This window comes from Topomyia yanbarensis, chromosome 1, assembly GCF_030247195.1.
Source record: "Topomyia yanbarensis strain Yona2022 chromosome 1, ASM3024719v1, whole genome shotgun sequence".
NCBI lineage: Eukaryota > Metazoa > Arthropoda > Insecta > Diptera > Culicidae > Topomyia > Topomyia yanbarensis.
In genome coordinates, this window is record NC_080670.1 from 141,790,573 (window position 1) to 141,813,820 (window position 23,248).

At 36.5% G+C, this 23,248-nt stretch overlaps 2 protein-coding genes across 4 annotated transcripts in view; both read left to right on the forward strand.

Moving 5' to 3' along the window:
• The first annotated feature begins 2,337 nt into the window (after positions 1-2,337).
• On the forward strand, positions 2,338-6,270 carry LOC131675988 (uncharacterized). Its single transcript, XM_058955108.1, has 3 exons — positions 2,338-2,627; positions 2,688-2,809; positions 3,022-6,270. The coding sequence occupies exon 3, from the start codon at positions 3,163-3,165 to the stop codon at positions 6,268-6,270; it is 3,108 nt and encodes a 1,035-aa protein (XP_058811091.1). The 5' UTR covers positions 2,338-2,627; positions 2,688-2,809; positions 3,022-3,162.
• Positions 6,271-21,307: 15,037 nt separating this feature from the next.
• LOC131696358 (acetylcholine receptor subunit alpha-like) overlaps positions 21,308-23,248 on the forward strand; it is a 701,515-nt gene continuing 699,574 nt past the window's right edge. For all 3 annotated transcript variants that reach the window (XM_058984909.1, XM_058984905.1, XM_058984917.1), the window contains exon 1: positions 21,308-22,702. The gene's annotated coding sequence lies outside the window, so the exon portion shown is untranslated. The remainder of the gene's footprint in view (positions 22,703-23,248) is intronic.

Consider the following 23,248-nt stretch of genomic DNA (forward strand, 5'->3'; position numbering starts at 1 on the left):
TGTTATTTGAAATTTGGTGGAAATTCCTATTATTATTTGGAATTTGGTTGTAAATGAACCTCTTTGGGCAGGAGTGGGATACCTTGATTGGTATCTTCCCTGGGGGTTTTGATGGAATCTTTCGTTCCTTTGAGGTTGGTACCTGTTATTGTAATTATTTGTAGGGTATCTACGTGGGAAGCGATTATTATTTTGGCTTTCCATTCGTCCGGCATGTAATATAATTGGGTTTTCGTTTTTGTTGTCGGTTTGTTCGTTTTCTACCATGAGGTTGATAGCTTCTTCTAGAGAATCGAATTTTCACATTCTTAGCATCATTTTCGTTTCTCTGTTTGATGCGGTATTGATAAGTGCTTGGATCGCTGTTTTTCTTGCCATTTTCTTGGCTGTTTCGTCGGGGATGTTTTCATATACATATGTTTCAGCGAGTTTTTGTGCTAGTTTATCTATTTGTTTTGTGTAGTTTTTGATATCCGCCGAAGGTTTCAGTTTTAGGTTTTTAATGTCGCTGATCACAAGGTCCGAGTTGCCTTTTTCTGTACAATTTGTTTGGATTTTAGCTATTAGTTCATAGTATTCAATTGGATTATTGGTAAAAAGATTTCTCGCTTTACCCGTCATTCTGGTCATAATTATTTGTATTGCAGCCAATTTGTTTGCGGTTGGTATTATTGTTTTAGCTACTTTGACAGCATCCACGAACGATCTAACTCCTTCTGGGTTACCATCGTACATTGGGATTAGCTGTGCTAAGTGTGACGCTGTTTCGGTGTTAAATGCCATTTTTGTTTTGTTTTTGTACTTAATGTACCATAAGATCAATTTAACTAAGATTTTAAATTTTATTTTGTTAGTTATGTTGGAATCACTGTCGTATTCTTTGTCGGTCATACGACTTTTATTTAATAAGTCTAAGCTTTTGTTATAAATTACTTGAAGGGCTGAGAATGTCTCAACTTCTTCATTCCATTCCTTCCCTTTTATTCTGTGTTCAAAGGTTTTCAGTAATTTCTTGTATTCTAAGTATATTTCCTCCAACTGAGTTTTTTTCAGTTCTATACTGTGGAGTATCCTCGGTCTATATTTACTTTTATATATGTTTTTATATTCACGTTTTATATGGTTCTCGATTTCTTTTAATCTGTCCATAAAACTTACTATGTGGTTTGTTATAATTTGAGTATAATTTGATAATTAGATAGAATGTATTTTTATTACATAGTATTATTAAAATTTTATTGTAAATTTTTTTTCTGCGCATTTTCTCTAGTTTATATAAAATTTTGGGTACGGAGCATCACTTGTACCTTAGATAATTTAATATAATTTAATATAATTATTATGCTAACTATACTACATTTTTCTCTTCTTTTTATTTATTATATAGTTTCCTTGATCCTTATTTTTTTTCGTTACCTTTCGTCGTCTTCACGTACTCCAGGAACTCGTCCACTAAGTCCCAAGTCTCCTGTGGGATGACGTCCATATTCCGGTAGTTGAAGATCCTCTTCTTGTTATTGCTCTTGTTCGCGTAAAAAAATTTTTTCTTCTTATATTTTTGTCCTTGTGGACCACTGTTCCCTACTTCATTGTAAAAGTTTTTTTTTCTTTATTTTTGTTCTTATGGACCACTGTTCCCTACTTTTCTTTATTACTTTCCTTTTAAACTATTGCGACGCTTCTGGCGGCACTCGTCGCTACCTTTTCGGTATAGTGCTTATGCACTTTTGCTATTGTTTTTGCTATCACGTAGCTTACTGCTACCACTGCTAAGACGCATAGTGCAATACTTTGGGTACTTTGGTGTTGTTCAGTGTTAGAGGTGTTGGTGGCGATGATTTCGTCTGCCGAAAACCAACCCATTATTTATACAAATTTTTCGCACTTTGCACCTTTTTTATTGTCTTGAATGTTCATCACTTGGTATTTAGTTGTTTTCTTTTTTTTGCGAAAAACGACAACGGGGAATAGATGTCCTAAACCACTGGTATGTGCATTACTAGTCTTCACCTCACTGATTGTCTGGTGGGTTTTTCATATTGTGCTTTTATTTCATCTTTCACGCGTACTATTTTCACATCACTATTAAACACTTTTATTCTTTGATCACAGGTTTTTTATTCTCACGGTCGCCATGTGTTAAATGTCACGTCGCCATGTTCGATGTAAGATTTTCGAGTCGTGGGAAACTATCGGTTTGAGATGCGATGTTGCGTCGTAGGTTGGGTCAATTGATATTATGTTTGGGGTATGGTTGATATAGGTGTAGTACAGGTATAGTACAGGTATAGTACACTAAACAATTTGGACGTTTTCAATCTATGGGTACCTGTTAGCCGACCGTACTCGGCCTACATGCGCACCTTCCATTCCAACACATTGGTCCTCGCACACCAACTCAGCCAACAATGAAGCATACCTGGAGGTAACAGGTATAAACACACTGTGAAACGTCATCGCAGTGAGTAAGCAATTATCACAATTTGATCGCGTAAACAAGTGTATTGAACCTCCCAGAAAACTGATTCTAAACTACCCTAATCTAGTGCTACTTAATTGCCTTAAATCTAACTTAGTCTAATGTAGTCTAGTGCCTAGAAACTACCGTATAACTACAACTAAAGTCGGTAAGGATTTAATGCCAATTTATTATAAATATGTATATTACAGACTACTCTTAAAATTAGGATAGCGATAGCAGTTACCCACTAGCGGGAATCCGTGGTTTATATTTTGCTAAAATTCGACCTAAATCGCACCAGAATTTCCGTATCGTAACCAGATAAACGAAATACAGTAGGCACTAAACGTGAGTAAATATTAAATATACTTATATCAATAATTCCAATGCATACAAACTAAATATGAATATGCATTCAAAACTTAGCTTAACTTATCTAAACTTACATCTAGATATATTTTCATTATATATATACGATTACTAAAGTTAACTAATCTAAACCTATGCTACGCTAAAATGTACAGTTAAACTAAACTAAGATTCATTTACTTTCTCAATAGGAAAATTATAATCTCCCGTTACGAAACCCGAGTGTTTTATTGGAGATTACAATTGCGGAAATACCCTGCTGTTACTCCGTTGGCCAAAGTCAACATATTATAATTTTCGTTTATACGAATATCTACGATTAATTCTCCGGTATGTCGAACCGAAATAGAGCGAAACAGAGTGGAAAAAGCACTTCAGAGGGTGCCAAAGATAATGCTACTGCGGCATGGCCAAAACCGGTAGGAAGGGGTGTGTCGGACAGTGGAAAAGTGTGTGGTAGTGGTAAAATTGGACAGGTGATCTCAAAAGTTCCAAGGGGTAAGCAGTTCGATGATACTGTACCCGGCTGGGCGTGTAAAATCTGCCAGGGAGCGGATACCGAAGATATGGTACAATGCGATGTTTGCGATAAGTGGCATCATTATGAGTGTGTTGGAGTAGCAGACGATATTGCGAACGTCAGCTGGAGATGTCCCAACTGCGTAGCTGAAAGGGAGTACCAGCGTAAACTGCAGCAGATCCCAAAATATGCAGGTGGTCAAGACAAATCGTCTAAACAAAATCAAACCGGTGGTGATTCGGTTATTCCTGCGGTCCCGATTAATGCGCCGCTTGGATTACCCATCGCAGTAGGTGTGGCGGGCCCTTCGATTTCGTCTGGACGAAATCCAATAGTTTCCAAAATGGTTGCGGCTTTGGAGGTCAAGCAGTTTAAACACAGTCAATCTATTACGTTGCCGGTGCATCCCAATCCGGACACGAAGGCGACTATATTAGCGAATAGAGCAAGGTCAGCAAATTCACAATCGTGCTCGATAAAGTCGCTTTTGAAGCTAGAACTTCAAAAATTAGAAGAGGAGCGGGCTTTCGAACAACAGGAGGCGGAGAGACGTAGAATTCTGGAGCAGGAGGAAGCAAAAAGACGACGAGATTTCGAGCTGCGTGAAGCGGAGAAGTATCGTGAATACATCAAGAAGAAATATGCTCTACTTGAAGAAATGTCGAACCGGTCTGATTCAAGTCGCAGCGAGGCGGCGAGCAGAGTTAATGATTGGGTAAGCAGCGTAAATATTATGCAACAAAGAGGGCGGAAAGTTACTCAGACCGCTCGCGGCTTCAATCCACACCAACATTCTAGTCAGCATCAATTCTCGTTTCCGGACCATGATGATATTCCTCGAAGTAATTCACCAGCCGTAGGTTCCATTATTGGAAGCGCATGTAATGTTCAAGGAGAATCGATGATAGCTGCAGACCGAACCCGTTCTCATTCCAACGTCACGATCCATGGTAACGAATGCCGGATTGCACATTCCGGACGAATGACGCAACGAGCTAGTCAACTGCCAATACGTGAAGAAGAGGAACCGGATCCTTGTCATCTCAGCAAGAAGCAATTAGCCGCACGTCAAGCAGTTTCCAAGGACCTGCCCTACTTTTCCGGCAAACCAGACGAGTGGCCTATTTTTATTTCGGTCTACAATAGCACCACGGCTATGTGTGGATTCTCTGACGAAGAGAACATCATCCGTCTTCAAAAGTGTCTGAAGGGGAAGGCTTACGAAGCTGTACAAAGTCGACTGCTGTATCCGTCGAATGCTCCGGGTGTAATTGCAACATTGCGGATGCTTTATGGACAACCAGAAGCTATTGTCCACTCATTGATAGGGAAAATCAATGCGCTTCCCCCACTGCGGGAAGACAAACTGGAAACCATCGTAGATTTCGCGGTGAACGTACAGAATTTCTGTGCTACAGTCGACGCTTGCGGCATTGCAGACTATATGTACAACATCTCTCTTCTACACCAGCTCGTCAGTAAGCTTCCTCCTACTATCAAGTTGGATTGGGCACGGTATCGACAGACCCTTTCTGTCATTAACCTATCCACATTCGGAGAATGGATATACTCTTTGGCTGAGGCAGCAAGCGCTATTATTATTCCACCAGTGATGGTGGAGACCAAATCAGCACGCTACGAGGCGAAAGGGACCAAGAAGGAAAATGCCTTCCTTTATGCACACTCCGAAACATCATACCCACCCCCTTCACCATCGATCGCGCCACAGAGTGGTGTTAGGGAAGAAAAGTTAAAAGAATGGGTTGATGACAGCTGCGCAATCTGCAAAGGCAATTGTAAAGCAATCGCTAAATGCATGCGTTTCCAGGAGCTGTCCAGGGATTCGCGGTGGGCCGCTGTGCGGGAATTCAACTTATGCCGGCGATGTCTCCACAAGCATAGCGCTAACAGTTGTTATGCTAAGTTGTGTGGAATAAACGGATGTACAAGAATGCACCATGAACTGCTGCACAACGATCGAAAGGACGATTTCATAGTGACACACTCAGATAAAACAACACCGTCTCCGCAGATACAGAATGAAGAGCACACTCAAGGGTTCAATTTACACCATTCTAATTCAAGCGCTGTGTTGTTCCGTTACATACCGGTTGTTCTACACGGAAAACACCGTTCCGTACAAACGTACGCATTCTTCGATGAGGGGTCAGAGTTGACACTACTCATGTTGGAAGGAACAATGCAACCGTTATGCCTCAAATGGACTGGGGGTACACTGCGCAACGAGATGAAGTCCGAAGTCGTCAGCCTGGAGGTGTCGGGAATGGAGAACAATGCCAAGAAGTTCAACCTCGACGCTGTACGAACCGTTGAAAGTCTACTTCTACCGCGTCAAACAGTCGACATGGAGAAGTTGGTGCAGCTATATCCTCATCTACGCAGATTACCTATCGAATCATACCACGAAGCTAGACCACGCATTCTGATCGGTATGAAGCACGTAGGAGTAAGTGTCGCCCTGAAGACTAAATTAGGGGGTTACGATGAACCGGTCGCAGTAAAGACTCGATTGGGGTGGACCTTATGTGGCGGATATAAGAAGAATGAATCCGTCTCCACAGGACATTGTGCATTTCACGTATGCGCAGAAACAGAGCACTCCGACAAGAACCTACATAAAACCGTGAATACTCATCGCACGCAGGATAGTCTAAGCATAGAAAAATTCGATAACATCCTTATATCTTCCGATGTTCATGGCGCAGAGAACTCAGACCTAAAAGTAAAACACCATGAAACCCATCTGTCTGTGCGTTGCGACGATGTACTTCTACCAGACTGTGGTGAATTGACTCTTCGTCGACACCAAAACCGATCGTCGACAGCACAAAAAGGTGCCAGCATGTACGAGCGACCTACTTCAAAGCTGGTGATGTTGGACGTTTGGCGCGATAAATAGTAAGCCAGCTTGGAGGCTGGCGTACCTGGGGGGAGTGTTAGCCGACCGTACTCGGCCTACATGCGCACCTTCCATTCCAACACATTGGTCCTCGCACACCAACTCAGCCAACAATGAAGCATACCTGGAGGTAACAGGTATAAACACACTGTGAAACGTCATCGCAGTGAGTAAGCAATTATCACAATTTGATCGCGTAAACAAGTGTATTGAACCTCCCAGAAAACTGATTCTAAACTACCCTAATCTAGTGCTACTTAATTGCCTTAAATCTAACTTAGTCTAATGTAGTCTAGTGCCTAGAAACTACCGTATAACTACAACTAAAGTCGGTAAGGATTTAATGCCAATTTATTATAAATATGTATATTACAGACTACTCTTAAAATTAGGATAGCGATAGCAGTTACCCACTAGCGGGAATCCGTGGTTTATATTTTGCTAAAATTCGACCTAAATCGCACCAGAATTTCCGTATCGTAACCAGATAAACGAAATACAGTAGGCACTAAACGTGAGTAAATATTAAATATACTTATATCAATAATTCCAATGCATACAAACTAAATATGAATATGCATTCAAAACTTAGCTTAACTTATCTAAACTTACATCTAGATATATTTTCATTATATATATACGATTACTAAAGTTAACTAATCTAAACCTATGCTACGCTAAAATGTACAGTTAAACTAAACTAAGATTCATTTACTTTCTCAATAGGAAAATTATAATCTCCCGTTACGAAACCCGAGTGTTTTATTGGAGATTACAATTGCGGAAATACCCTGCTGTTACTCCGTTGGCCAAAGTCAACAGGTACCAGTACTTGTTTTAAAAATGCAAACAGTAACATCTACCTAAAATGAAGAGAGGTATTCGGAAAACTGTGGAAAAGTTGAAATTTTGGTATGTTTACTATGGCAGACTTCCGGCTGGTGTTACCGTTTTCTAGAAGTTTTCAGCAACTTTCGATATAAGTAAGAAGTCCATTTTGCTCCGGTGGTGCGTTTACCTCACTTTCTTCTACATATGACACGTTTCACATTCATTGCACCAAATATGCATATACAAGCATGCAAAGCAATAGCCATTAGTATGCTACAGGGTGATTCAGGAGAGGTTTTTAATGTAGAATACATTTAAGCTTTCAATATTGGGGTCCCGCTTCAAAATATCGGCCGCGGCGCCGCGTCAGATTTTGAACGTTAATAACTTTTATCATACTTAACAGAATGATTTGATTTTTAGGCCAATTTGTTGAAAATATGTTCCTCTATGCTGTATTAAAATTTGAAGTATGTATATAATGCACTAATAACAAAAAAATGTGTTTTGAAAAATCTTTCGAAAACGACTCGGAAAAGTGAAAATTTTCAGCCCATCCCGCACAGAGCCGTCACTATGGTGGACCAACCGAACAATAAAATAATGAAAAGTTTATATATATATAGGTCCACTACATGTTTGTTCCTATGATTATTCGCATTGGGTTGCTTGGCGAGAGCAGTTGGTGAGGGAAAGACGGCATATTCCTTTGGTTAGGCCATTAGAAGCCGGACGGATAGGAAAGGCTCATGCACGGCACGAGAACGAGCGAAAAAGCGATAATAGTGCATATTAGTGCGATTATATAAATATCTGTCGGTCGGTTTTTCTCATCATTCGTATTCGTTCAAGCACTAGCAAGCAGCCAGTCCACCGAAGGAAAGCAGTTGGCGATGACGACGGTCGGAAAAAGTGCCCCAGCTACTGGTGACTCATCGCAAACCGATCAGGAACTGTCGCCCTACAATAATTTCGCCCCAACTAAAGGGCAACAGAGCAACTAATCTGTAGGCTATCGTTCCAGCGTCTGGGTCGTGAGATTGTTCAGGACTGCAAAGTCGAGCTACGCTTACAAAGCTCAGTCGTAATGATGCCCCGAGAAGCCAACGATGCCTACTTGGTCGGTTTATTCGAGGATGCAAAATAGTGCGCCAAGCGCATAACTTTCAGGCCAAATACATTAAACTGGCTCACCGTGTCCGCGGGGAGTGCGTCTGAATTATGCTCCCGCAATAAAACAATAAACGGTTCTTTACAGGACCAATTAATTGTGTTCTAATAAGAGTTAAACTGAAATTTACATTTTATGGTGTATAACAAATAATTTTCAGAAAGCTATATAAGAAATACGATGTGTGGAAAGAAAGAGAATTTAAATTATCCTCTCTCGCTCGTTTTCGTGCACTGCTTTTCCATTCCTTTCTGCTGCTAATACCATCATAATTAAAACGAATGTGGGTGTTCCCCCACCATCCCATGGCCAGTATCAGCGCTAACAAATAAGACAAAAGAATTTAAATTTGTGAAAATCTTTTCCTTCCTTCTTTTCAAATCTGCAACATTCTTTGAAAATATTGTTGGAATGTTGTTATTGAAAAACTAAACATGCAAGTTTACTAGCACTGGCCACTAGATTGAAGACGATGGAAAGACAGAATATTTGTTTTGGTTATGCTAGTATTGGTAGCCGAACGGAAAGGAAAGGCACAGGAATGGCACGAAAACGAGCGAGAGAGCGATAGTAGTGCTTTCTCGTGTTTTCATATATGAATATTGGTCGGTCGGTTTTTCTCATCATTCGTATTCGTTCAAGCACTAGCAAGCAGCCAGTACACCGGAAGAAAGCAGTTGGCAATGATGACGGTCCGCAAAAGTGCCCCAGCTACTGGTGGCCCATAGCAACCAACTACCGATCAGGAACTGTCGCCATGCCAGTATTTCGCCCCAACTAAAGGGTAACGGAGCAACTAATCCGCTGGCTAACATTCCAGCGTCTGGTTCGTAAGGTTGTGTATTACTTCAAAGTCGAGCTACGCTTACAAAACTCAGCCGTAATGAAGCCAGTGATGCCTACTTGGTCGGTTTGTTTGAGGATACAAAATAGTGCGCAAAGTACGTAACTTTCTCACAAAAGAAATCAAACTGACTCACAGTATCCGCTGGGAGTGGGCTTAAATTACAATAAAAGCAACGGTTCTTTTCAGGACCAATCAATTGGTCGGTGTTAAGTCAGACCGGACTAAGTGACAAAATATTGATTTCGAGAAAAACGAGTTTAAAGTTTGAATCGCAGCATCCTTTACATTATGATTGGAAATTAATTTTTGCAGTAATTCTTGTTTATTGTTACATATTTCAAATCTGGCAAAAGTCGAATGTAGCTGACGAAATTCTTTATCCATTGCTATAATTATCTCATTTTTTTATGTTTTGCGACGGTCTGACTTAACACCGACCAATTGTGTTCTAGTGAGAGTTAAACTGAAACTTTCATTTTAAGATGTGTAACAAATTTTCAACAAGTAACATAATACGTTGTGTGGAAAGAAGTAGCTTGCACACGGAACAAAAATTTTAATTATCCTCTCGCTCGTTTCGTGCACTGCTTTTCCATTCCTTTCTACTGTTATTATCAGTATTACCAAAACGAATGTGCGTGTTCCCTCACCATCCCTCTAGTGATCAGTGTTGCTTCAATTGCATGTGTTTAAGGGAAACGTTGAAGTCGCATGCTTCTATTCGAGCCTTTTGGCAGCCTCCGTGAACTAACTGCATTAAATGATTTTTTTTGTGCAGCTCGTTGTCGTTTTGTTCGAGGCTACAAAACAGTTCGCCAGGCACGTAACTATCATGCCAAATATATCCAACGATCCAGCGCATCACCATCAACACCAACGCCGATACCAAAGTTTCTTTTCAGAACCACCATTATTACCATAGAGAATTATTTAAAAATTTCCCATTCAAACGTGATTCTGTTGAATATTATTAGATTTAAATTAACGTCTCGAATTGAAATCACGACGCTCCGGTTATGTCACAGACATTACCCACCCATCTTTTTTTTATTGTGACCACGACTAACGGTTTAATATAGACACCCCATTTCAATATTTCGGAAGGAACAGAAGGTCGAGTTTGGAAAGTTTGTAACTCTATTGTACTTAACCAAATTACACAATGTTCGCACTAATGATTCAGGAATATGACCAGGAATCTTCTATTAGATTATGTATAATTTACATGAATAAAGAAAAAATGATTTTCAGGAATCAATTATTATCTGTTCTGCCATTGGCCAGTACTATGCGACTTCCTCATGCTAACAATTTATTTCATCGTTAGCCATCTCCCTCACCAAGGCCAACAACGCCAACAAAAACGGTCCTTTTCAGGACCACCATCATTTTTGTAAAGAATAATTTGAAATATTCCTCGCCCAAATCACCTTTTGTCCGAAAATTCCAATGAGTATCAACATATTTGAAGAACGTGTTCCTTATGTATTCTACATCTCTCCGGTTATGTCGCTGACATTACCCACCCATCTTTTTTTCAAAATAGTTTTTTGCTAGTTAATTAAATTACGAAATCCTTATTTTCGCTCGAGATAACATTCTTTGCCATTTATTGTTTGTAAACAATTTCTTACATTTGCAATCACATGCAAAATAATCGGTTGTGGTAATAATCGGTAATAAAACTAGTTCACGTTTTTGCCACTAGGTTATACCAAAAACATTAAAATATTGCTAAAAGTGAGAAATTGATAAATGTAAAATATGTAAATTAATTCGAGAAAGTTATTAAAATTTTATCAGTTTTTAGATGCCAAGGGCTCTACTGGTTAAGAAGCCAATTTACAAGAACTTACAAAAATTGTTCAATTTAGTTGAACAGTGTATTCAGAAGAGTTTAAGTATTTACAAAGTTCCATTTCCAGCGTAAACATATATATTTTCAGATTCCACCGGTTTTTGGGCGTCAATGGTATTTTATGAGCATGAAGGTATAGAAAACTGTTGAGCTTTTAAGATGTTGCATAATATAGTAAATAGATTTTTTTCTATAATGTATTTATTTTTTATTTTTAAGGTGTTACACCACAGTAGAATTTAAGAAAAAAATGTTTTTTATTTATTAGTCCAAAATGTGCTTTGGGATGTTCAAAACGTTATCACAAAACATGGAAAACGAAAACATTACATAAATGGTCAAATTTTCAATTCTGCCGCAACGCCTCTTATGTATACATATACCGTATGTACTGAAAAATTTAACCTTGTTTTTCTCGAAACCACTTTTTTTGAGCTGGCCGGAAATGTAACTCGAACAAATGATTTTTGATCGCTTTGAAATTTTCACAGTATATACAAAATAAATTTCTCCAGCGACGTACGTAGGATTTTATTTTTTATTGCTAAACTTTTTTAATTAACAATTTTGTGTCGATTTTAGTGACATTTTCGGCGTTTTTTCACTCAAAATTTCGCGTAAAATCAAAATATCGGAAAAAACCCTACGTACGTCGCTTGCTATTGATATAAGGAATCAGGAAGAACTTTGGTTTTGGCTCTACGTCAAAAATTACGGGAGATTTTCGGCCGTGAACTCCTCCAATAAATTCGCATGGGGAAAAATGCTGCACAGTCGTCATCTTGTGATGAAATTGCTCAAAAAATATATTGGTTGATTTAATACTTATGTTATAAATTTCATTTAACGAAATATCGATTCACCTTTTTATTGCGCCTTGAAAAATTCTCTAAATATATGCCTACTTTATCGTGCTCTACAGTGGTGTAACCCCTTAATATCTTTTCTCATTCTAGGAGAAGGCTATTGTAGGGGAACTGCGTCCAAGACGGACACTGTAAGTACGATGGACAAATTCTGTTTCTCACAAAATGCAAATTCAGTGGAATGGTACTGATATTATATAATTTTGGAAGATTTCAAATGATTTCGAAAGATGCTACTAACGTATACGGAATGAAATGACAACGCTTCCAGCATCAAAACAAAAATGCAACCCAAAAATCAAAACAAAAATGCAAGGCACCATACTAAACGTCATACTCTAGGCATACTTATTTTAAACATCCAGTGTTAATTTCGACCCGCTAGGAGATACCATGTGAACAAAATGGTAGCGAACGCCCAATCTGGCACCTAGCTATTATGCCAAAAAAAAGTTTTGGCGCATTGGAGGATTATGGCATACCTTTTGTACAAAAGGCTTATAACCCTCCAAATGTACCACAACTGCGTCCAAATGAGGATTTTTGGGATAATTTGAAGCAGAGAGTACATGTCAATAATTTTCGACCCAAAACTAACCAAATAATCAAAATTAAGAATGTGCCAACATCATTTTTTTCGACTCTATTGCAAAAAGTTCCTGCAAACTGCCGTAAAGCTTCTCAAATGGGCTCAAATTTTTTCTACATTAAGTTAATAAGCTGACAAATGTTTTCATATAGAGAGAACATTTAATAAAGGGTTTTCTACAAAAAATGCTCTTTGAATTTTGTCCAAATTTTTTTCCGCATACATTATTATCTAATACACGAATTATCAGATATTTAAGAAAAACAAAATTTTTCTCAAGAGCGCGCTAATGGATATAATTTTTTGGCACCAGAAAATAACGTTTTAAACCCGAAAGCTGTTGATCTCGGAAAATATTTTAGGTTGACATGATGTACTGGCTATTTAGCACTTGACTGTTGAGAAAAAACAGAAATTTCAATGAGACATTTGAACATTTTTTTAAATTTGGTATCATGTTGGGTACGACGGACACAGTACTGTGACTAGGTTTGCTACCCATGCGGGTTTGACCCGGAGACTCCGGTTTTCGGGAGTGATCTCCGGGCTTCCGGGTTTTACATCAATGTCTCCGGGTTGTCCATATTATCCATACCAGGGGTCCATCTTTCCCATCCCAGTTTTGAACTGTCGATTTTATGCCTCTTTTTCACAAAAATTTTAAGTATAAGTTACTATATTGATGGAATATGATCTCAAATTACGGTTTGCGTGCAATTTGCGAAGAATGCATCAGTCGAATTTGCTAATAAACTTTAACGTGTCCGTCTTGGACACAGTTCTCCTAATCTAGAATAACCCTCCTTCCTGATCAGATTCTGTCTGGTAAAGTACAGTTGGCTTAAATTGAAAATATTCTATTTGAATGAATTGAAATGAACATAAATAGACAATTCGAGTCACTGTAATAAATGACGGATTTCATTGAAACTTTTGATTGAGAATCCTTACAGCCAAAAAAATCCAAACTTAAATTTTATGTATTCTATGATTTTATGACACGCATATGCACAAAAATGTGCTAAAAATATAAATTGTATTAATCACACACATACATTTGATGTGAAATCTGCTATGAAACAAATTTCTATGTGGCAAACTTTTATAATTTCGATGTACTGCCGTTATAAGCATATTTGTCCCATGTTCTATGGGATTCCCTATATACATGGGACCATAGCACAGTGGTTTAAAACGCGAAAAACGTGATCGTTTTGAATAACTTCGAAATGGTTCGTTGAAGCGATATACAACCTTCGGAAGAATTTGTGACAATGGAACGCCCCTTCTTTCTAAATAAAAAAATTGTTGATTAATCCTCCTATAAGTGAGATGCAAAATTTATTTCTCGTATAATTAAAGATAGCGAGTTGAAGTATTCGGCAAAGTTGTAGTAAATTCATTTATAAGAAACTTTACCGAAGGTGAAAATGTCCTATCTTTAATGGTTTTTAAGGTATCGAGCATTATTTGAGAAAAGACCGGAAAAATCATTTTTTTCATCATAACTTTTTTTCAAGATTTTTTAGAAGACCAAAATGTTCTACAGAACTGTCACAATTAATGAAATACATCATTTTTGTGAACAAAGTAATAAATTATGTTGAACCGTTTTTGAGATATTCACGTTTTTTGTTCGAAATACGGCCTACTTTGCTCTCAAATAACTCATGAACGGGCAAAAACGGGCAGACCACTCAGTATGGGTTTGAAAGTAGAAGAAAAATGCTATAAGCATCTGAACAAATCCTTTGTATCCGGTTGTATCCAGGGCTCTGGTAGCTAGAGTCGAAAAAGATGTTTTTCTAGTCTAAAATCATGGTATGAAACATATTCGGTGAAGCTGAAGAGATAAAGTGGTAGTGTCTTCGGAAAAGTTTTAGAGAATACTCTTACAAGAAACATTGCCGAAGACATCGGCTTTCTATCTTTACTGGTTGTTTAGATAAGGTGCACCATTTATGGAAACTCTTCAAAAATGGTTTCATTTGGTAATCTCGCATGCTTTGATTACTTGTGTCGCATTATCGCTGTCTAGTGTTGTGTCAGATTTTTTGTGCAGAAAAACAGTTTTGTTTACTTAATTTGAATTTGCAGTTTTAATCAAGTGTGACGTGAAACAGTTGCGATTCGTGTTGTGTTACGGCAGCGTACATTACTGAACTTTGCAAAAGTCATGTCATAGGTTACAGGTATGCATAAATGTAAATAATATGTGAATTTTTCAATATATTATCCCGTCAACTGTCAGTGACATGCATATAAATATACTCAAATGTGTTTTTCATTTTGCTTATAAGTATAAAATATATGATAATAACTTAACCATACCATGATACTGCTGCTATATTCAACATTACTAAAAATGCCACTTCATCTAGGTGGAATTGAATACCGCAAACAAATCAAAACGACAATTCGACCCAGATGCATTGTTCATGTTGGATTTAAGCGACTCTGACGAAGATTCTGATGCGGATGAGTGTAATACCGATGGTGAATAGTAAACGAATTACTATAAGAATATTCCTTTTTCATTTATATACCAATACAAATTCAACCGTCAATTCGTTCTTCGCAAACACGAACAATCAATCCTATATTGATGGTCCAAGTCTTGGTACTACATTTCATTGTGGAACTTGACCTTCTCTGTCGACAGACTTTGAAGCCAATGTCAGGGTTTATGTGCCGCCTACTTATACTAAAAATCCTTTCTCATTAGGGCTTGACCATACGACTACTGGCTTATAAACCAGCGTATTACCCGTACTACCACCGAACAATTCACTTTATCCAAAACCCAGTAAATATAGAAAGCCGATGTCTTCGGCAATGTTTCTTGTAAGAGTATTCTCTAAAACTTTTCCGAAGACACTACCACTTTATCTCTTCAGCTTCACCGAATATGTTTCATACCATGATTTTAGACTAGAAAAACGTCTTTTTCGACTCTAGCTACCAGAGCCCTGGATAGAACCGGATACAAAGGATTTGTTCAGATGCTTATAGCATTTTTCTTCTACTTTCAAACCCATACTGAGTGGTCTGCCCGTTTTTGCCCGTTCATGAGTTATTTGAGAGCAAAGTAGGCCGTATTTCGAACAAAAAAACGTGAATATCTCAAAAACGGTTCAACATAATTTATTACTTTGTTCACAAAAATGATGTATTTCATTAATTGTGACAGTTCTGTAGAACATTTTGGCCTTCTAAAAAATCTTGAAAAAAAGTTATGATGAAAAAAATGATTTTTCCGGTCTTTTCTCAAATAATGCTCGATACCTTAAAAACCATTAAAGATAGGACATTTTCACCTTCGGTAAAGTTTCTTATAAATGAATTTACTACAACTTTGCCGAATACTTCAACTCGCTATCTTTAATTATACGAGAAATAAATTTTGCATCTCACTTATAGGAGGATTAATCAACAATTTTTTTATTTAGAAAGAAGGGGCGTTTCATTGTCACAAATTCTTCCGAAGGTTGTATATCGCTTCAACGAACCATTTCGAAGTTATTCAAAACGATCACGTTTTTCGCGTTTTAAACCACTGTGCATAGGCGTGCGCAGGCTTTTCCAAATGGGAGGGGTCTAATAGCTTAAAAACTTTCAATTGTGTTAAGCCGTCATTATGAGTTAGATTTCTTGTAGAGCTTCGATTGTAAAACAGTTATTTTATTTTGTTATTGAAATTTACGTTGTTTATTTATTTCCTAAATGTAAAAAAATATCATTAAACATTTTCAACTTCCTTGAAAGAAAAGGATCATGGTCTCCAGCGCAAAATAATACTCACGTTTTTTGCAATATAATTTATTTGAAGTTTATAAAATTGATGTTTTTATTTTGGATTTTTTTACAGATAATTAAAGTTTTCTATGAGCTAATTGAAATTTTTTTTTTAAAGCATGTAAAACAACAAATTTAGTTGAAATCAAACAAAGATTCTGTTGGGTTTTAACTAAGGGAACAGTTAGATCTAACAAATTTTATTTTGTTTCAACAATGTTTCTATTTAAAATGCAAACAGAAGTATTAAACAAAATTTGTACTTTCGAGAACAGTTTGAAGCAGTTATTCGTCAAGTTTAAAATTTAACTAAACGTTTTGTTGTTTCAAAAAGGCCTGATTTTTCTGTGTGTATGTATTTATAGAGTGTATAGATATACTTCGATTGTGTGGAATCCGGGGCAGTTTAGGGAGTTCAACCCATTCTCATGGACGTTGATGTCATTATCCTGGCACAAAATCTTGCAAAAACTTGGTATGGCCCTTGTGAGACCGAATTAGCCACTGGACGCTTTTCAGACCATCGTTCATGTATAATTCGGTTCATACTGTTGGTTGTGATAGAAATCGGAGTCTTGCGGCCATAACTGCAAATTTACTGCCAGATTACAAACTTTGTCCGGCAAAATTGTTCGCAACAACATTTTTTTTACTTCTTGGGAACATCTCAGTGAACTTTGGAATCATAAAGCTTCTGTTTCGGAAGCTGTTTAGAGTCAAATTTGACATTCATTTCATCAGCCTTTTGTTGCATTTATAGAATTTGTTCAGATGCTGATCATACGTCTTTGAGACCCGCAATTTTGGCCGTAATGTTTTGCTTTACGGTCCAGTTCGATTGTTTGATAGTCCCATGCTTGAAGAAAATTTCCCAAAACCATGCCCAAAAGTCCTGGATTAGCTTTGAAAGCCTTTATGAAGTCCTGACGCAGTTTCCGGTACCCCTTCGACGACACGATGGCACCTTCTCCTCAGTAGACTAACATTACTTGGAATCGGGTTATACTGCACATATTGAGGTTTAGCCATTGTGGTCATCATACTCGGTTTTTCATTTCTAGTGTGCAGAATTAATTCTTTTTTTTTTCTATCGCGTGACAATTTATGAAAACATTACTTTTTCTAAACTTTTGCACGAGGTCAAATGTCTTTCTCTTGAAGACATTATATGCAAATTGTAGTCAAAAGCTACCGGAACTGACCACAAAGAGCACTGTACCTGATAAGAAGTAGCATATCGGTTCTACATTCGCAGAGCATGTATCTGACTTTTTGTGTAATTTTTTGGAATTATGTTGAGAAAATTTTGTTAAAATCTCAAACTGGATCTCAATAAACCAACTGTTTCAATTTTAACAGGCTACTTTCTATAAAGTTGCCTTGCTTCAGTTGTTATAAGGCCAATAATTTTTTTCTTGAGGATCCAAAACTCGAAAATGTTTCAGTGAAATGTTTTACAACTGAACAAAAAACAAAAAATAAATAAAATCAATACAAAAGTATTATTAACTGGTGGAAAAATCCATAAAAAATCATGAGATATGAAAAAGTCGACGACGTCTTGCAGGTTGTCTACTAATCACTCTAGCGGGTCTCTATCCTCCGCGCTTCATGCCCAAAAGCCTCTCGACGTAAGCATGCGTGTATAATCCGTACAGCTCGTTGCTCATGCTTCAGGGTCATATTGTATTTTCTTTTCGTCATAGTATTTACTAGTAAATCTTTAGTAGGAGTTTGGCAGAACTTATATTTCGTCATCTTTGCCTAATCAGTGATCAACGCTAGGGGCAGATCACTTGTGATGCATTTTTAAAAATCAGCGAAATTAAATGCATTTCTTTCCATCAAAATAGAAATTCGTAATGCATTTTGCGTTGCGTGTAGGACGTCAAAAACCTACAAAAAACAGCCCTTCATTCAACAAAACATCGAACAAAGTGGATCAGCGTAGGACGATGGTTAATATTTATTGTAGAAGACAGAGATGCCAGATTTGCAGACAAGTCTGCAAATTCGCAGACTTTTAATTTAAGCTGCAGATTTTTTCGATGACGCAGATATTTGCAGATTTTTCCGTTTGGTTGCAGATATTTGCAGATTTTTTAGTTTGGTTGCAGATTTTTGAATATAAAGGCTTTTGGTTACACTAGCTTGCCTAACATTTTTTGTTCTTCCCAGACTTTTAAAATTAAAAAAAAAGTATTACGGCCGAGTTTTGGGTGTACTGTTTTGTCATTCTCTATTTTCATACCTTTCTTTCTTCTATCTTCCTTTCTCTTGCTATCAGGAAAGTGATGAGACGATATGGCTAGGCATACCTCTCCGAATAACTTGGGGAACGTGCCAATGGTACCAATATATTCTGATTCCTGAAGGTGGGCGGGTTTACTAAAGATGATCAATAACACTATAAACCGTCTTTTATTTCACCAAAAAATATTTGCATTTTGCAAAAACGATGGCTCAAAAACCACCTTAAGTTTCAAATAGAAGAAAATATCAAAATCGCTCAAGGGAATTGGTTGAACGCTTCTTGAGATATTTATAATACCGACTTTGAAGACAAGGTTTCGGAAAAAAGCGTGTGAAAAGATTTGATTACAATTTGCTTGCAAATATAAACGGTACAGCTCAAATTTTTTATACAATCCATAACTGATAGTAATATATATATATATATATATATATATATATATATATATATATATATATATATATATATATATATATATATATATATATATATATATATATATATATATATATATATATATATATATATATATATATATATATATATATATATATATATATATATATATATATATATATATATATATATATATATATATATATATATATATATATATATATATATATATATATATATATATATATATATATATATATATATATATATATATATATATATATATATATATATATATATATATATATATATATATATATATATATATATATATATATATATATATATATATATATATATATATATATATATATATATATATATATATATATATATATTTGGAATTATGTTGAGAAAATTTTGTTAAAATCTCAAACTGGATCTCAATAAACCAACTGTTTCAATTTTAACAGGCTACTTTCTATAAAGTTGCCTTGCTTCAGTTGTTATAAGGCCAATAATTTTTTTCTTGAGGATCCAAAACTCGAAAATGTTTCAGTGAAATGTTTTACAACTGAACAAAAAACAAAAAATAAATAAAATCAATACAAAAGTATTATTAACTGGTGGAAATATCCATAAAAAATCATGAGATATGAAAAAGTCGACGACGTCTTGCAGGTTGTCTACTAATCTCTCTAGCGGGTCTCTATCCTCCGTGCTTCATGCCCAAAAGCCTCTCGACGTAAGCATGCGTGTATAATCCGTACAGCTCGTTGCTCATGCTTCAGGGTCATATTGTATTTTCTTTTCGTCATAGTATTTACTAGTAAATCTTTAGTAGGAGTTTGGCAGAACTTATATTTCGTCATCTTTGCCTAATCAGTGATCAACGCTAGGGGCAGATCACTTGTGATGCATTTTTAAAAATCAGCGAAATTAAATGCATTTCTTTCCATCAAAATAGAAATTCGTAATGCATTTTGCGTTGCGTGTAGGACGTCAAAAACCTACAAAAAACAGCCCTTCATTCAACAAAACATCGAACAAAGTGGATCAGCGTAGGACGATGGTTAATATTTATTGTAGAAGACAGAGATGCCAGATTTGCAGACAAGTCTGCAAATTCGCAGACTTTTAATTTAAGCTGCAGATTTTTTCGATGACGCAGATATTTGCAGATTTTTCCGTTTGGTTGCAGATATTTGCAGATTTTTTAGTTTGGTTGCAGATTTTTGAATATAAAGGCTTTTGGTTACACTAGCTTGCCTTACATTTTTTTACATTATATATATATATATATATATATATATATATATATATATATATATATATATATATATATATATATATATATATATATATATATATATATATATATATATATATATATATATATATATATATATATATATATATATATATATATATATATATATATATATATATATATATATATATATATATATATATATATATATATATATATATATATATATATATATATATATATATATATATATATATATATATATAACTGATAGTTCGATGTGTCTGAAATTTTCAGTGAATACTTATGATATATCCTATGTTTAGAAAAGGTAAAAACTAGATTTTTTTAAATTTTAACTAGGTCATTCACATCGTGTTCCGCGATTCTGTTTGTGTGTTCAGTCATATTTGCCTACGCAGAGCTTGGTACCAATGTTTGAAACTTTCGAATTTCTTCCTAATGATATGCTTATAAATTTTTAAAATGTTTATATCAGAATATGCAAAAAAGAAAAAAAAACATAAAATGAAACTGCTATGACCCCTTAATTTAATCACCAGCAAATATCAAGTTAAGGGAATAGCACACCTTGGCAATTGGGAAATAATGTGCAATTCATGCGGCTATAAATGAAAAAAGTATATAACGTAAGATAAATTCATTCATAGTGTTATCAGTTTCGTCATCTATACATATTAAATCCGTTAGACATAAAGGACGTTTTATGCATTTTCCTCTCTTGTCTCTTTGATGTACATAGGTGTGTAAGTTACATTGCAAGAGCGTGCGACCTGAAAGGACCTACATTTGAATGTTTTAGGTATCGAATCGTTCCAGATAGCAAAATTCACTCCGTTCATTATGATAAGAGCCTGCACGGCGTGGTTCTTATCAGTGACCGATGTTGTTGGTGCAGACGAACGAATTTGCTGCTACCTAAACAAATGCATACCGTGGGATGGGCTTCGGAGCATGCGCAGCTATACACGTGGACCTTGTCTTCGGGAGTTTCGTATCCTTTTCGAAAGTTCATTTTCGAATCGAGCCTCGCTGAGAATTTGAGAGATATAGACATAGAGAGCGGTATGCTGAACCATCCCAAAAGTGCGGTGCATCCTTGGTTCCGCCAGAAACCGTTTGCGAGTGAGTATCGTGTTTGCAACACCGTCGGTCGCACAGTTTTCGTCTGCCGCGGCCGCATGGGAGAATCCACGGTGTTAGCTTGAATAGCTTGGCTGGATTCTATAAATTACGCTAGGTAGTCTGTTTCTTGGACAGTATAGCGTTTTGTAGTTGCAGCGATTAAGTTATTGCTCGATTTTTGGGTGGTGATATAACAAAACAGTTTTCCTTAAGGAGTACTCGAGTGATGCAAGAAACGTTTTTGTCAAAAGCCAAGTGAATGTGTCGCTAGTGCTTTTTCACTCATACAATGGTACAGAAGAATCGTCAAAAACAATATTTCTTTTGACTAAGGGTGATACAATAAAAAACAAGGAGAATACAGCTAAATAGCGGAGTGCTTCAGCATCCACCCATCGCGTGCCTACAGCTGCTGTATTTCGGTGTGTTCGTTTAGGATATTCGAAAGTGCGCACTACGGGTTGTGTTGGTGTCTCGACTAGCGTGTTATGGGTCTGAAGCGCGCCCGAATGTCTGCACAAATCGGTCACATGTAAATCAGTTCGTCCGCGATACTTGCCGTAGCTGGTCGTTTTTTTTCGGGAAAGCGCGAGAAGGATTTCCTTGCCATTGTCCTGGGGATAGGAACACCAACGGTTGCTGTCAGTACGGTGGCTAACGTGCGGGCGGGATGTAGATATGTACAACTTTCTGACTGTGTCTAATGGTGGAACTCCAAAGTAGGCAGAAACTGATGTGGACGCATTTTATCTGTTTCTAAGTGTAGCTAGAAGACAAAGTTGATGTGCTCAAAAGGATCGCGTGAGTCGGCCTCATTACGTTGGTATTAACAACTGTTTAAAGGCGGAAGAGAAGCGCTACCGGATCGTAATAACTGCACATGATGTTTATTGCTGATTGCATGATTTCGTGAGATTATTTGTTGCTTTTACTGACAGCCTAACACAGAGCTAGGTGAGAAACTTGCAAAATTGTAGTACCAGAAAATATTAACTAAAGAAGTGGAAGCAGCCAATGAAGAAATTACAAAAGAAAATTTTTCATGGGGGAGTGTAATTGGTTCTACTGTATGAAATTGTTTTCCATCACGGTGACGGGAGCATAATGTAAACGAAAGTCGTGGTTTGAGTAGAAAAATCCCATTTCGAAGAAATATGGTACGCATACATATGTAGGGGATTAGCGGTGCTCGCAGTTTGGATAAGAATGCATGTATAAGCTTGCCCTAGTTCAAGAAGAATGCTCGAAATCAGCAGATAATTCACAATAAAGTGGTTTAGGTGAATAATGTGGTGAATAGTGGAATAAAAAAATCGAGTGTTATCTCTTTAAATATGTGGAAGCAGGAAACAAATTAGTTCATATTGTATTTTGTCATCCGATGATTATATCATCCTCTACTAGTTAAGGTAAACTAAAACTATATTAATATAATAATATGTGCATTCAATGAATATATCGAAAATGTCCTCGATGCTGCTTGTGTTGTAACTTTGGACATACAGATAGTTTCATTTCAGGCATGCTGTTCCAAGATAAAATAATAGAAACAAATGGTAATATCTGATTAAGAGCGGCTCGCGTTGGTGCTCAGATGAAGGCGAGTCTGAACATCTTTTCCCACAACTTTGGATTTAACTCATACTTGGATAAAGACTGTATTTAGTAACTTCTAGTTTGATTATATTTTATACATGAACAGTTTGTTTAGTGAAGGTAGATGATCTTATTTGGCTGAAAAATTATTCTGCATTTGCAGAAAAATCTAAACTGTTATTAAATTACTGAATTTTTGCTGTGATTGACCTATTTATCAAAAACTGTTCAAAACTCGAAAAGTTTATTTTGCATTACTTTTCTTTTAAATTCGTCAGAATGCTGGAAAAGTTGTCCTTCGTTACAATATACCATCTTTTTGGTCTCTGTGAAGTGAATGGTTTTATAATAAATTTCTC

Excerpts from the sequence above, each read along its gene's own strand:
- LOC131675988 (XM_058955108.1), top strand. The coding sequence starts at position 3,163 with ATGTCGAACCGAAATAGAGCGAAACAGAGTGGAAAAAGCACTTCAGAG.